The sequence below is a fragment of the Periplaneta americana genome, chromosome 8, assembly GCF_040183065.1.
Source record: "Periplaneta americana isolate PAMFEO1 chromosome 8, P.americana_PAMFEO1_priV1, whole genome shotgun sequence".
Taxonomy (NCBI): domain Eukaryota; kingdom Metazoa; phylum Arthropoda; class Insecta; order Blattodea; family Blattidae; genus Periplaneta; species Periplaneta americana.
In genome coordinates, this window is record NC_091124.1 from 181,121,992 (window position 1) to 181,135,394 (window position 13,403).

The 13,403-nt window shown below is 37.2% G+C and overlaps 1 protein-coding gene across 1 annotated transcript in view; it reads left to right on the forward strand.

The window, feature by feature from the left end:
- The first annotated feature begins 984 nt into the window (after positions 1 to 984).
- The window catches only part of Gycalpha99B (guanylate cyclase 1 soluble subunit alpha 2), a 1,225,856-nt gene continuing 1,213,437 nt past the window's right edge, over positions 985 to 13,403 (forward strand). The window contains exon 1 of the mRNA XM_069832137.1: positions 985 to 1,294. Coding sequence (XP_069688238.1) covers positions 985 to 1,294 — 310 coding nt within the window. The remainder of the gene's footprint in view (positions 1,295 to 13,403) is intronic.

Genomic DNA, 13,403 nt, shown 5'->3' on the forward strand with positions numbered 1-13,403 from the left:
AGTCACAGTCTTAGACTGTGACGGAGTGGTGAAAAAAATGTTATGAAGCAAGTAATAGCATTTTGCGATGAAGAGAAACAAACAGGTCATCTCTTTCCTCTAAATAAGGCAACGATAAAAGCAGCTGCGATCACTGGTGAGGCTTATTTTATTTCAATTGATTACGTAATAAAATTACTTACTTAACTAATACTAATATAATATGTTATGTAATTTATATAGGCAGGTCATAGCGCCTAATAAAGAAAATCATGAGAGAGGGAGTCTGTACAGGAGATGAAAAGTTAGAATCATCAGGGGAAAACAGACCAAGGGAACCTTTAATTCTTGTAGATCATATGAACCGATGTATATTTTAAGAAAAAAGATACAACAATTTAATAACTTGCAGAAAGAAGTTACGACATTGAAGAAATTACTGAAGGTTGCGAGAGAAGAAATAATTTCCAAGGTTGGAGAGAAACGCTACGGAAAGTGATTCGAGACATGGGATTTAGGTTTAAAAAATGTAGGAATACAAGATGTATTTAGATTGAAAGATATGATATTGTAGCATGGAGGACCAGTTATTTATGACAATGTGTGACTGGGGTTTGGCAACATCCCTATTCGGCAAGGTTCGTGGCCTGCTGATTGACGTGGTGGGAGGAAAGCGGCTGGAATGGAGTGAGTACAGGCGTTAACTTTTTCAAGAACGACAACAGCGCTGAAGGGGCACAGATCCGATGGTCCGACAATACTGAGCATTTAAAATACAACTGCTCGAATCGGTTTGCAAGAAACATTCCGACAGCACCGCGTACTCGACTCTTGATGAGTGATTTATTTCGAGAGCCAAATGCTTCGTCGAAAAACCGTAACACGTCTTCGATGTCAACAACCAACGCTGACGTCAACACAGACATTGTGCAACCAATAAATGTAACAAATAATTCAGACGCGGTGAACAATACTTTTGGAAAACATATTTTACAGGAGAGTACAATGCAGGTTCCATCTGGCAATGAGAAAATAGATGTCATTGATGGAACTGAAGAACGGGAAAAGAGTATGCAGCTTAGAACAGTCAGCGATTATGAAGTCAGTAGTGATCCGAATTGCAAGAGGGAAGATGAACGGCAGCAGCAATCTCAAATAACATCTAAGAAGTCTAGTTTGGTTCCTGATGCGGAAACTGAAACAGATGAAGGAGGGATAGATACAGGACTGCACGCGCAACCAAAAAAGAAACTGCGCATAGATCACGGAGTGATTGCATCGGAATGTCCGTCCTACGATGAATGTCCAACCGACTGTAACTAAAAGCGGGCAAAAGGAGGAAAGGGGCAAACAAAAAAGAGCAGATATTAACATGGAAGAGAAAAGCCATGGAAGGTGTTGCGAAAATGAATAGAAAATAAGTTGCTGAAGAATGGGAAAGAAGAAAGTAACGGAAGAAAAAATGAGAAAATGAAAAGAAAGAACGACATGAAAACGATAAAGGGAATTTATGAATAAGTAAAGAAAATTTGAGAAAGAAAGAAGGAGAGAACAATGAGGAGCAGGAAGAAAGTAGGAAATTGCAAAGGGAAGAAGAAAGGAGGTGAAAAGGAGAGGGAGGGGAGCAATAAGAACGAGGGATTAAAAGGGAAAGGCGAAAAGGAGGTGGATTAGTGAAACGAAAACGCAAAAGGAGAAACAAGATGAAAATAAAATAAAATGATGTAAAAGAAAGAAAGACAGAAAACATATAAATTAATAGAACAACATAAAGTAGGCTACTTGATGAGAATTTAAAAAGGAAGTGAAACAAATGAATAACGAAGTGAATAAAAATTTGACGGAAAGGGAAAAACGGTAAGCAGGCATTCGGAGAAGAGAAAGCACAGAAGAATGCAAACGAGAAGTGAAGAAAAGAGATAATTAAAGCGAATACTTGCATTGTAAAACAAAAATGGTGTAGGCTTTATAGGAGACAGCCACAAGCTTTGTACATGAGTGTGTCGGTGGTGGAATTGCTGTAAAAGTAAATGTCAACAGCGGCAATCGAACATATTTTATTTACAGATACCCTGGAAACCTGGTATATCTCCGCTTTGCTGGGACTTCTGGGAGTAGACATTTTGTATGCATTGAGGGTAAATTATGTCTTTTGCTACAGTAAACGTGGTGGATTATCGTTTGCTATACGCCCAATTCCATTTGCGCTGCATAGGCCTATTCCTCGACATTGTCAATTTTCCTTCTTCACTGAAATTCAATCGAGAATTTTTACAATTTAACTTACTGACTACTCATTTTTGCTCAATTGGGATTGTAACCTGGTTCTTCACGAATAGTTTAGCACGACTGCGAACATTCTAACGCTTCGGAGTTTCGAGTTGCACTGCCTAGGCTGTCGCGCGATCCAGCATTTCGTGCCTCAACTTCCCCCTCATGCGTATCGCTAGAATGACGTCGTTCCCTCCACTCAAGTCTTTACATGTATCCTCCGTCCTACTTCATTAGAATATGTCGTGTAGTTTATAAATTGTAGGCGCCGCATGACTCGCCTGAAATTGTGTCTGTAGACTGTAGAGCAGCCGTGGCGAAAATGTGACTCGCGAACACATTGTGGCTCGCAATGATACCTATGCATTTCTCTTGCTTCCTACCTCCTCCAACCCTTACCCCCTCACTCACTGGAGTCAAACTCCGTTCCATTTGTATTTGTGGTTGACCTGCGAGTGGCGTATCGTCGCAATGTCTCTCTCGAAACCATGTACCTCTACAAAAAAGGAAGTTTCAAGTAGAATGGGAAGACGCATTTTTTTGCGGCCAATATTATGAGAATATTAAATATATGATTTGTTCACAAGTATTACGAGGAAAACGGTTGAATAACATAAAACAACATTATACCACAGTCTACTATATTCAGTCACCAAGCTTGAGTTTTGAGGGTGCTAGAAACAATAGACTGTAACGGTACTATTTTGCATTGCCTGTAATGAGGCGATATTAGCGATCCTAGTGGTGAGCAAGTATCTAATGTTTTCATATTTCCTACGTATTGAGCTTCGCAACTGTATTTACTAGACTGGTTATACTACATGCCACCCATGAACCATTAAAAGGTTAAGTGTTATTATTATTATTGTTATTATTATTATTATTATTATTATTATTATTATTATTATTTCTCTGTATGTCGATCCTTTTTCAGCATATGTATGAATAATGTGGTTAGATCTTCAATTTATTATACTCACAGATTTACAATGTGATGTTAAATGAAAGCTAGGTGTAAGGACTTGACAAATGTTGAACTTTTCACATCTTTGCCGAAAAAGAAATATTCGAAGCTTCATTCTTTCGCTTGCTCTGTTAAAACCATGTTCGCTACAACTTACGTTTGTGAAAAATTATTTTCAACTATGAAAATATTAAAAACCAAATTTAGATCAGGACTGACAGACAAATACCTTCGTGATCAACTACGACTGGCAGTAAGTGACATAATTCCTGATTTTGAAACTTTGTCGCAGAGACATTCTGAAGACAGTTAATTTTAGGTTGTGATATTGTTCATTTATTGTTCATTTCTTTCTTCGTTACACGCACTAAACATTAGTTTGTAACCTTATACTGTACTCTATAAAATTATATTTAAGTGTTTGACGTAAGGAAAATGAAAATCCGTTAATAAGTCAGACAGTTGCTTCACTTCCCCTTCGGTTGTCCGCCTCCCTCTATAGGTGCCAGTGGCGTAGCGTCAGAGGAGACTTTGAGACTCAGTCTACCGAAAAGAGTCTACCGACCGAAAAATATAAATAAATAAACTACGATAGTGTCCAACTTATGTACCATTTGATTAGGCAGTCTTGAAATTATTTGATGCGGCAGTAAGTCGAGTAAAGACTGGAACCTTCCGAGTCTCATACAAGTGTGAGTTATATAGCTTTTTCCTTTGAATTTTAATCTTCCCGGTGAAGGAAGACTGGGTTTATTTATTTTCCATAGCGAATGTTTCGTCCGCTTGTACAGATAGGCCTATAATTTTGTTAGCTTGATGTTTATTAACTTGGTATACAGTAAATACTAAAAGTTGAACTGACTAGTTGTAGATATAATCATCACCACCACCACCACCACCACCACCACCACCACCACCACCATCATCATCATCATCATCATCATCATCAAGTGATCTAAGATTTTAAAATAGAATATGAATACGATTGGGTATATCATGATTAAAAAAAATATATATTCATGTGTTTGAAATTAATAGAATGTGGTAGGTACTCACTTATATTGTATATATTGCTTCTAGTTTGTACCGTAAATCAAACAAAAATTGAGTGTCGACAACTTTTTAATATAGTCTACCCAGACCATATTGCCACGCTACGCCACTGATAGGTACTATATACTTTGCAGTTTACTCAGTGGCTCGGCGGACGATCACATTTTCGCCACGTCTGCTGTAGAGCAGTCGTGGCGAAAATGTAATCGTGCGCCGAGCCACTTTGTAACCTGCAACGTGCATAGCACCTATGGAGGGAGGCGGACATCCGAAGGGGAAGTGAAGCAACTGTCTGACTTATTAACGGATTTTCATTTTCCTTACGTCAAGCACTTTAATATAATTTTATACAGTACAATGCTACAAACTAATGTTTAGTACGTGTAACGAAGAAAGAAATGAACAAGAAAACATAGGACACATTATCAGAACCTATTAATTGGTCTTCAGAATGTCTCTGCGACAAAGTTTCAAAATCAAGAATTATGTCACTTACTGCCAGTCGTAGTTGATCACGAAGGTATTTGTCTGTCAGTCGTGATCTAAATTTGGTTTTTACTATTTTCATTGTTGAAAATAATTTTTCACAAACGTAAGTTGTAGCGAACATGGCTTCAGGAGAGCAAGCGAAAGAACGAAGCTTTGGATATTTATTTTTTAGCAAAGATTTGAAAGATTGAACATTTTTGTCAAGTCCTTACATCTAGCTTTCATTTAACATCACATTGTAAATCTGTGAGTTAAAATTGAAGATCTAACCGCATTATTCGTACATCTACTGAAAAAAGATCGACGTACAGAGATGATGATGATGATGATGATAATAATAATAATAATAATAATAATAATAATAATAATAATAATAATAACACTTAACCTTTTAATGTTTCCTCAGTAATATGTAGTAACTTATAATGCCGTTTTATGTTATACAGTCGTTTTCCTCGTAATATTTGTGAACAAATCATACATTTAATATTTTCATCATATTGTCAGCAAAAAACTGCGTCCCCCATCCTACTTGAAACTTTCGTTTTTATAGAGGTACATGGTTTCGAGAGAGACATTGCGACGATACGCCACTCGCAAGTCAGAGACAAATACAAATGGACTCGAGTTTGACTCCAGTGAGTGAGAAGGTGGGGGTTGTGGGAGGTAGGAAGCAAGGGAAATGTACAGCTATCATTGCGAGCCACATTGTGCTCGTGAGTCACATTTTCGCCACGGCTGCTGTAGAGTATCTCGGATGATACGTAAGTACTGGACCGAATTTAGAGAAGTGTTCGCATCAGAATGTCTATAGTTTCAAATTGATCGCTTATAGCTTTGTGCAAAATTGTAACTCTCCTATGCATCCATCACCACTATGCCAGTATAAGAATAACCTGTCTCGTTGTCATTGATAGCACCGTTATTTAAAAGTATATGTAGCTGTAGGGTTAATTCATTGTCCTTTGTTTTATTACTATAACCACTTTTATATAAAAAACTGGAAAAGGTATTATATCCGAAGGCATTTTGTGTATTAACACTACAAAAGGGCTTTTAAGTTCAGCCTCCGCTCCGAGTGTTGGCGTCATCGAGCACCCACGCAGAGAACACCTTCGCACCATGTATGTAGTGAGCCACTAAAATGTCACGCGCGTTTGCTATGAAAATTAAATAGCGACGCCGTTCCACGTGTATACAGTTAACAAAGCCCTCACTAGGTTTATAGCTAACGTATTTCTGTGATGTATCGATCTACAATTAAGTTAGTAAATCGCAGGTCTTCTACGAAGTGTTGTCAGCACTCTACCTAATGTCAATCTTCTCAGGCCGCGTCTTAAAGGAAGAGTAAAATATCCGACATTAGACCTCAGACGCCTGGCTCCGTACTCTACTAGCCGTCTTAACACGGAAACTAAACGGCATTTCATACAAGTTGAGAGGATACGAAAGCATTTCTTTCCCCTTCTACTTGCACCTAGTTCGTCAGTAATACACCGGTAGCTGTTACCTCTTATACCTGCATCACAAAAAGTTGATCACACAAGAAAATAAAATATTAAATAAAGTACATAGGAGATACACCATCACCTTTACTTTTTAACTTTGCTCTAGAGTATGCCATTAGGAAAGTCCAGGATAACAGAGAGGGTTTGGAATTGAACGGGTTACATCAGCTGCTTGTCTATGCGGATGACGTGAATATGTTAGGAGAAAATCCACAAACGATTAGGAAAAACACGGGAATTTTACTGGAAGCAAGTAAAGAGATAGGTTTGGAAGTAAATCCCGAAAAGACAAAGTATATGGTTATGTCTCCTGACGAGAATATTGTACGAAATGGAAATATAATAATTTGAAATTTATCTTTTGAAGAGGTGGAAAAATTCAAATACCTGGGAGCAACAGTAACAAATATAAATTATACTCGGGAGGAAGTTAAACACGGAATAAATATGAAAAATGCCTGTTATTATTCGGTTGAGAAGTTTTTATCATCCAGTCTGCTATCAAAAAATCTGAAAGTTAGAATTTATAAAACAGTTATATTACCGGTTGTTCTTTATAGTTGTAAAACTTGGACTCTCGCTTTGAGAGAGGAACATAGGTTAAGGGTGTTTGAGAATAAGGTGCTTAGGAAAAAATTTTTGGCTAAGAGGGATGAAGTTACAGGAGAATGGAGAAAGTTACACAACGCAGAACTGCACGCATTGTATTCTTCACCTGACATAATTAGGAACATTAAATCCAGACGTTTGAGATGGGCAGGGCATGTAGCTCGTATGGGCGAGTCCAGAAATGCGTATAGAGTGTTAGTTGGGAGGCTGGAGGGAAAAAGACCTTTGGGGAGGCCGAGACGTAGATGGGAAAATAATATTAAAATGGATTTGAGGGAGGGGGGATACGATGATAGAGAGTGGATTAATCTTTCTCAGGATAGAGACCAATGGCGGGCTTATGTGAGGGAGGCAATGAACCTCCGCGTTCCTTAAAAGCACAGTAAGTAAGTAAGTAAGTAAGTAAGCAACAGGATATAAAATACAGAGCCACCGGCGTGGCTTCCTCGGTTAAGGCGCCTGCCTGCCGTTCTGAAGTTGCGCTCGGGCGCGGGTTCGATTCCCGCTTGGGCTTATTATCTGGTTGCCTTTTTTCCGAGGTTTTCCCCAACCGTAAGATGGATGCCAGGTAGTCTATGGCGAATCCCCGGCCTCATCTCGCCAAATAGCATCTCACTATCATCAATCTCATCGACGCTAAATAACCTAGTAGTTGATACAGTGTCGTTAAGTACCCAACAAAAAAAATAAACAAAATGCAGTGACACAGATGTTTAACGATTACAAGTTTCAGTATGTTTTAGTGTCATTCTTACAAATTTTCATCTAATAATTAATTAGATCATGGCATCTTAGTTTGTATTATGAAGTTAGGGGGGAGTGTGTATGCCGTAGAGTAGCAACTAGCGGTGAAGAAAACATTTATCTTCTGCGGTCAGTAGCTTTTTATTGTGCCAGTTGATATAAACAAGAAAATGAAATATAAACGCTTAGTATAGATATTCGGAATGTAGTTTACCGGTAAACATTTTCAATAATAAGAATTTTCACTATGTTCAAAGTCAATTAGTCGAACATTAGTAAGATAGACAGTAGCGTCTTCTCCTTCACGGATGGTAAAGAGTGTGAGTAGAGGGGATAGCCTATCAACGAAACTGATATGGTATTAAGTGTCTGAGATCTAGTGTCGGACGTTTTACTATTCCGTTAAGACCCAGCCTTAGGCCGGCAGCGTGCTGCATCGGACATTCTGTGTCGAACAGAATAGTTTTGTGTAGGATCGTTCGATGTGACGGTGATTAGTAGAGAGTGCAAAGGGAGCAGTTGTTCGACACACCGGCAACAGGGCAAGGGTTGTAAATTCACCTTGTGCACCCGCAGAGGTCTGACTCTGCGGTACACACGATAGCTGCAAGCAGTAGGTACAGCGTAGTAAAGCTAACGTCAGTACTGAAGAAACATAAGAACAGTTCGGTTCTAGTGTTACGATGCCTAAGGCGGAGCAAATTCGTTCGGCAAAGTTAAGAGACTTAATTCCGAATATGGTGATATTTTTGTTAATTGATTCAAGCATAAAACAAATTGGAATACATTTAATCGAATTATGGGCTTATTCCTGATTGTATAACAGCTTTAGAAAAGTCTGGTACAAAACTGGTTGATCAGATTTCCCTACTGCGAAATATCTGGAAGAAAGTGACTCAAGTAGACGATAAAATTGGTAAAATAATATCTGCGAAAATAACAAATAAGTTGAAAAAATGGTGGATATTATAAACTCTGAAAGATTAGTGACAGTATTTCTGGAGATAAGGATTCCTTTGAAGAACTAACAGAAGTTGAAAAAAATGGTTTACAGGATTTTACGTATGCCCCAGTTGTCTCAACAGACGTAGAAAGAAGCTTCTCCACATATAAGGCCATGCTATCAGATAGACGAAAATCGTTTTCTGTTAATAACGTACAAATGTCATTTGTTGTGCACTGTAACAATATTTGGAAGAAATCAGATAACGTATCATATGTGCATTAATAAATCACACTCATTGTAAAGAAAAGGAAAAACAAAAAACAATTGTTCAAGTGCTTTTTCGAATAGAATCTCATGAACCCGTTACAAATAAACAGTGATTTTGTTTGCGTTCTATATGAAATCATACATGTATACAGTATATTATTTGTTTAGGATGAAATGGTTAATTAGTTTTGTAATTTTGAAATCTTACTAAAGTATCTGTAGGAAATTAATTGTAGAAACGTTAGGGAACTGTGTCATTTCTATTGTGTCGTCTGTACGTCAACACATCGTGTTCATGACCGTCGCTTGTACACAGGGAACACGCCGAGTAACGTCGGAACCCTTGCTATGACGCCATTCTGTCTGTCACGTGCTCCGTCTGCACCGCTCTAGTGATTAGTCTACGCCTGTGACATTGGAGCATGTATACAGTGAAAGAAAACCAACTCACTCCAGGCTATACACAGAGTATGCAGTACCGCTACGTCTTGTACAGTACAGTCTGCACAAGAGAATAATACACACATCCCTCTGAATTACTTTCTATCTTTATTTAACTTCATTTCAACTATTAGAAAATTCCATTCAACACATGTTGGGTTAGATTTATTGTCTATTGCGTGTTTAGTTTGTAATTACAGTGAACAACAAGATGCATTCTCAAGGTTTCGAAAGCGAATGAGTGTCTACTACTGTCTAGTATGGGTTTGAATGCAGAAAAACTGCGAAACGACAGTTGCATATGCGAAATATTTGACATCAAAATTATCTACAGTGTATTTGTCACCTAGCAGAATATTAGCTACCTGACAAGGTAAACTGTGATGTTTACCATCTTTCTTCACATGTCCTTCAGTAGACGCCCTGCTCACAAACAAAAGTAACGCGCACTACAGGGTCACTCTAAACAGCTTCCTTACTCCTAAACGAGTACAGTATACGTGTGAATTAAATACTATTATAGTCACAAACATGCCATGGTATGAAAGAAAAATTTCACAACCTCGAGCGGGAATCGAACCTGCGACTTCCTGGTCACCCAAACATCGTAAGATGAGATTACATTTGTAAAGTACAGTATACTTCAGATAGCAATATTTATGATGATATGCACTACTAGTTGAAATAAAGGTGCCTAAAACAAGTACGAATGTACAGAAATGGGTAGAGGAATTCGGAAAATATCTTACCTCGGCTTGGTTTAAATCAAGTTCAGGTAACGGCCTTCCAAACTTCTTTATTTTACATTTATCTTCCAAGATCAAAACGAAAATTTTGTTTGTTTAAGATATTGAACACTATTTATTTTCTTTTGAAACGAACACTGGTCACACTCATAGATGAATACAGTAATACTAAAACACCGAGAACGACCATTCTTACTTTTCCGCCATAGCGTGTCGGCTGTCCCACTGTTACGTCACTGGACAGCTGCGCTCAGCAAAGTGTCCGGTCTATTTACCAACGCATGCACGTTTCCCCAGCAGCATTCCCCTCTTACCTTTCGCCCCGCACGCAAGTCCAGAAGTTGGCTCGGCGAGGTTCAGAGGAGAAATTGAACCTCGTTAGAGATGGAGGAAATAATTTAATTACCGGTATATTGATATTGCAATATTTTGCAAACCCAATTTCGGTAAACGATATATATATTGCAAAAAATATATCGATACCGGTATATCGAAACGATTCGATATATCGCTATTTCGCAAATTAATAGATACTAATGAAATTACATTTGTAGGTGTATATTTATTACAATAAACTTAAATTTTAATAGCCTATTCCTTATTAGCATTGAAATCAACATCTTAACAGTCAGAAGATTAAATGTAAAATTTCAACGATAACCAATACATTTCCAATATCATAATACTATGTAGTTCGTAAACTAAATCAAAATTATAGTGGAGGTAAGATGAGCTTAAATGATACAATGGGGATGTGTTAAGTGAACTCTATATGGGTCAGTATTTGACATTGAAACATTCATTCATTCATAGTGTTCTGCCCAAAGACAGGTCTTTCACTGCAAACCCAGCATTCTCCAGTCTTTCCTACTTCTGCCTTCCTCTTTGTCTCCGCATATGATCCACACATCTTAATATCGTCTATCATCGATATCTTCTTCTGCCTCGAATTCTTCTCCCGTTCACTATTCCTTCCAGTGTATCCTTCAGTAGGCAGTTTCTTCTCAGCCAGTGACCCAGCCAATTCCTTTTCCTTCTTCTGATCAGTTTCAGCATCATTCTTTCTTCATCCACTCTTTTCAACACAGCTTCGTTTCTTACTCTGTCTGTCCATTTCACACCTTCTCCATACTTCTCCGTATCCACATTCCAAATGCTTCTATTCGAGGTGGGGAAAAATAACGTAACAGTTATTTTGGAACCGTTCTTTGTTTGGAACTGTTCCAAAAAGTAACAGCACCTTGGAACACTATGTTCTAAAATAACAGTGTTGCTCTGAGCTAGTACGAAATACTTGCGGTTACAAATACTCGTTTCACTTTGGAACTACATTATGACAACGCCTGTTCCACAGAACGGAACATGTTTGGTACTGTTGATAGCAGTGACGCCAACTTTTGAAAAACAGTGGGTGGGCTCAAACATTTGACGAGCCCTAAATTAAATAAATCTCATAACACGATAAATTATTGGGTGGGCTCGGATTCCACGAGCCCATATAAGTTGGCGCCACTGTTTGAAAGCAGAATTGGGAATCCTTTCGTCGTACTGAAAAAAATGTTGGAAAGTAAAGTAAAAGATAAATAGTAAAGATACGAAGATAGTCTTTAAAAAATGTACACATTTTCTTGGAACTGATGTTCATTAAGCATAGGATTCTATCAAATAACATAATGCCTGTCTTATAGTAACTACATTGTGAATTTTATCAAGGGAGATGAAATATATAGGTTATCTTTTATTTCCAAATATTTTACAGTTTTAGTTTCATTGCCAATTCTTGAAATTAAACTAAAATCTGTTGAAACATGACTGTATTATTGAAGTTCCTTTGTTAAAAAAACGTACAACGGTAAATTTTCATATTTCAATACAATGAGATTCATTACGGTACATCTATACTAATAATAAATCTGTAGCCGAAATTTTTCTGGTAATTTTTGATTTTCCAAAAATGATTGGTCCAAACATACATAATTAACCACCCTGAAACCGAAAATCGCTTTTTTTTTTTAATTTTTGTTTGTATGTCTGTCTGTATGTTTGTTACCTTTTCACGCGATAATGGCTGAACCGATTTCGATGAAACTTGGAATATAAATTAAGTTCGTTGTAACTTAGATTTTAGGCTATATGGCATTCAAAATACGTTATTTAAAAGGAGGGTTATAAGGTGGCCTGAATTAAATAAATAGAAATAACTCGCTTATTATTGATTTTTGTGAAATATGTTACATAACAAACGTTTCTTTAAAAATGATTTCTGATAAGTTTTATGCTCTGAAAATTTTTGATATGACTGATATTTAATGAGATAAATGAGTTTTAAAATTAAAATAACTACCATCTAAGGCGGTGTATTGAAATAAAAAACAAATGACTTCGTCTAAAAGGGGCCTTGGACACAACAATCGAAAGCTATGAAACATAGCCTACAGACAATGATTCTGTGTTTGTATGAAGTAATATCGGAAGCTAAATTAACCGATTTGTATAATTAATTATTATTTCATCATTGGAAAGTGTAGTTTCTCTGGATGGACATAATGCTATAATGTTATTACAGTAACTTCGGAGTGAATTGATGATAGGTAAGATTAAAATAGCTTCTTATGCACAGAAAACTTGATAGGTTATTCTGTATATTTATTTCCTGTATTTCTTATAATAATGTTTATGAACATATTCATTTTTATCTCAGAGAATTAACGAACAACGAGAGTGTATTGATTTAGTATGCAGTAATAGTACGCTAACTTAGCAATGCATTATTTTATAATCCTACAGAAATTTATCTGTTATGGTAACAACATGGAGTCAGGCCACAAAGGGAAAAACACAAAAGGAGGGATTCGATCCGGTGCTGTGGAGCGAAACTTCGGCGTAGGCTATATAATATATGGTGGTACTGTTATTTGGAACCTAGTATTTTCAAGGAACTGGAACAGTTGGAACTGTTACGAGAAAATAAGAACCTTTCCCATCTCTATTCGATATACTGTGAACTTGAGTGAATGAACTAGAAGAACTAGCCAAGGCAAACGAACTGTGAACTGAGAACTGACAGTTTTGTTTCGTATATAGTGCTTTGTGAACATTAGTTGAGATGAGGAGTACATTGTAGTTCTCAATAATCGAAGTGAATTGTCATTGTCGTCTGTGGAGTGCAATAACGAATACTGTGTTGCTGTGTGGAGTGAAATACCCAATGTTGACGGGAGTGTTTAAATTCAGAAATAGAAAGCCATTATTATTGTGAATAAAAGTAACATTATTGTTGAAATAAAAATCACAATATCCTTGTTTCTCTTTCCATTTAAAAACATAGAAATAAAAGTTTTGAAGTCAAATGGCTCCTTTTCAGAGTGGCAGTTGTTCCTATCTTG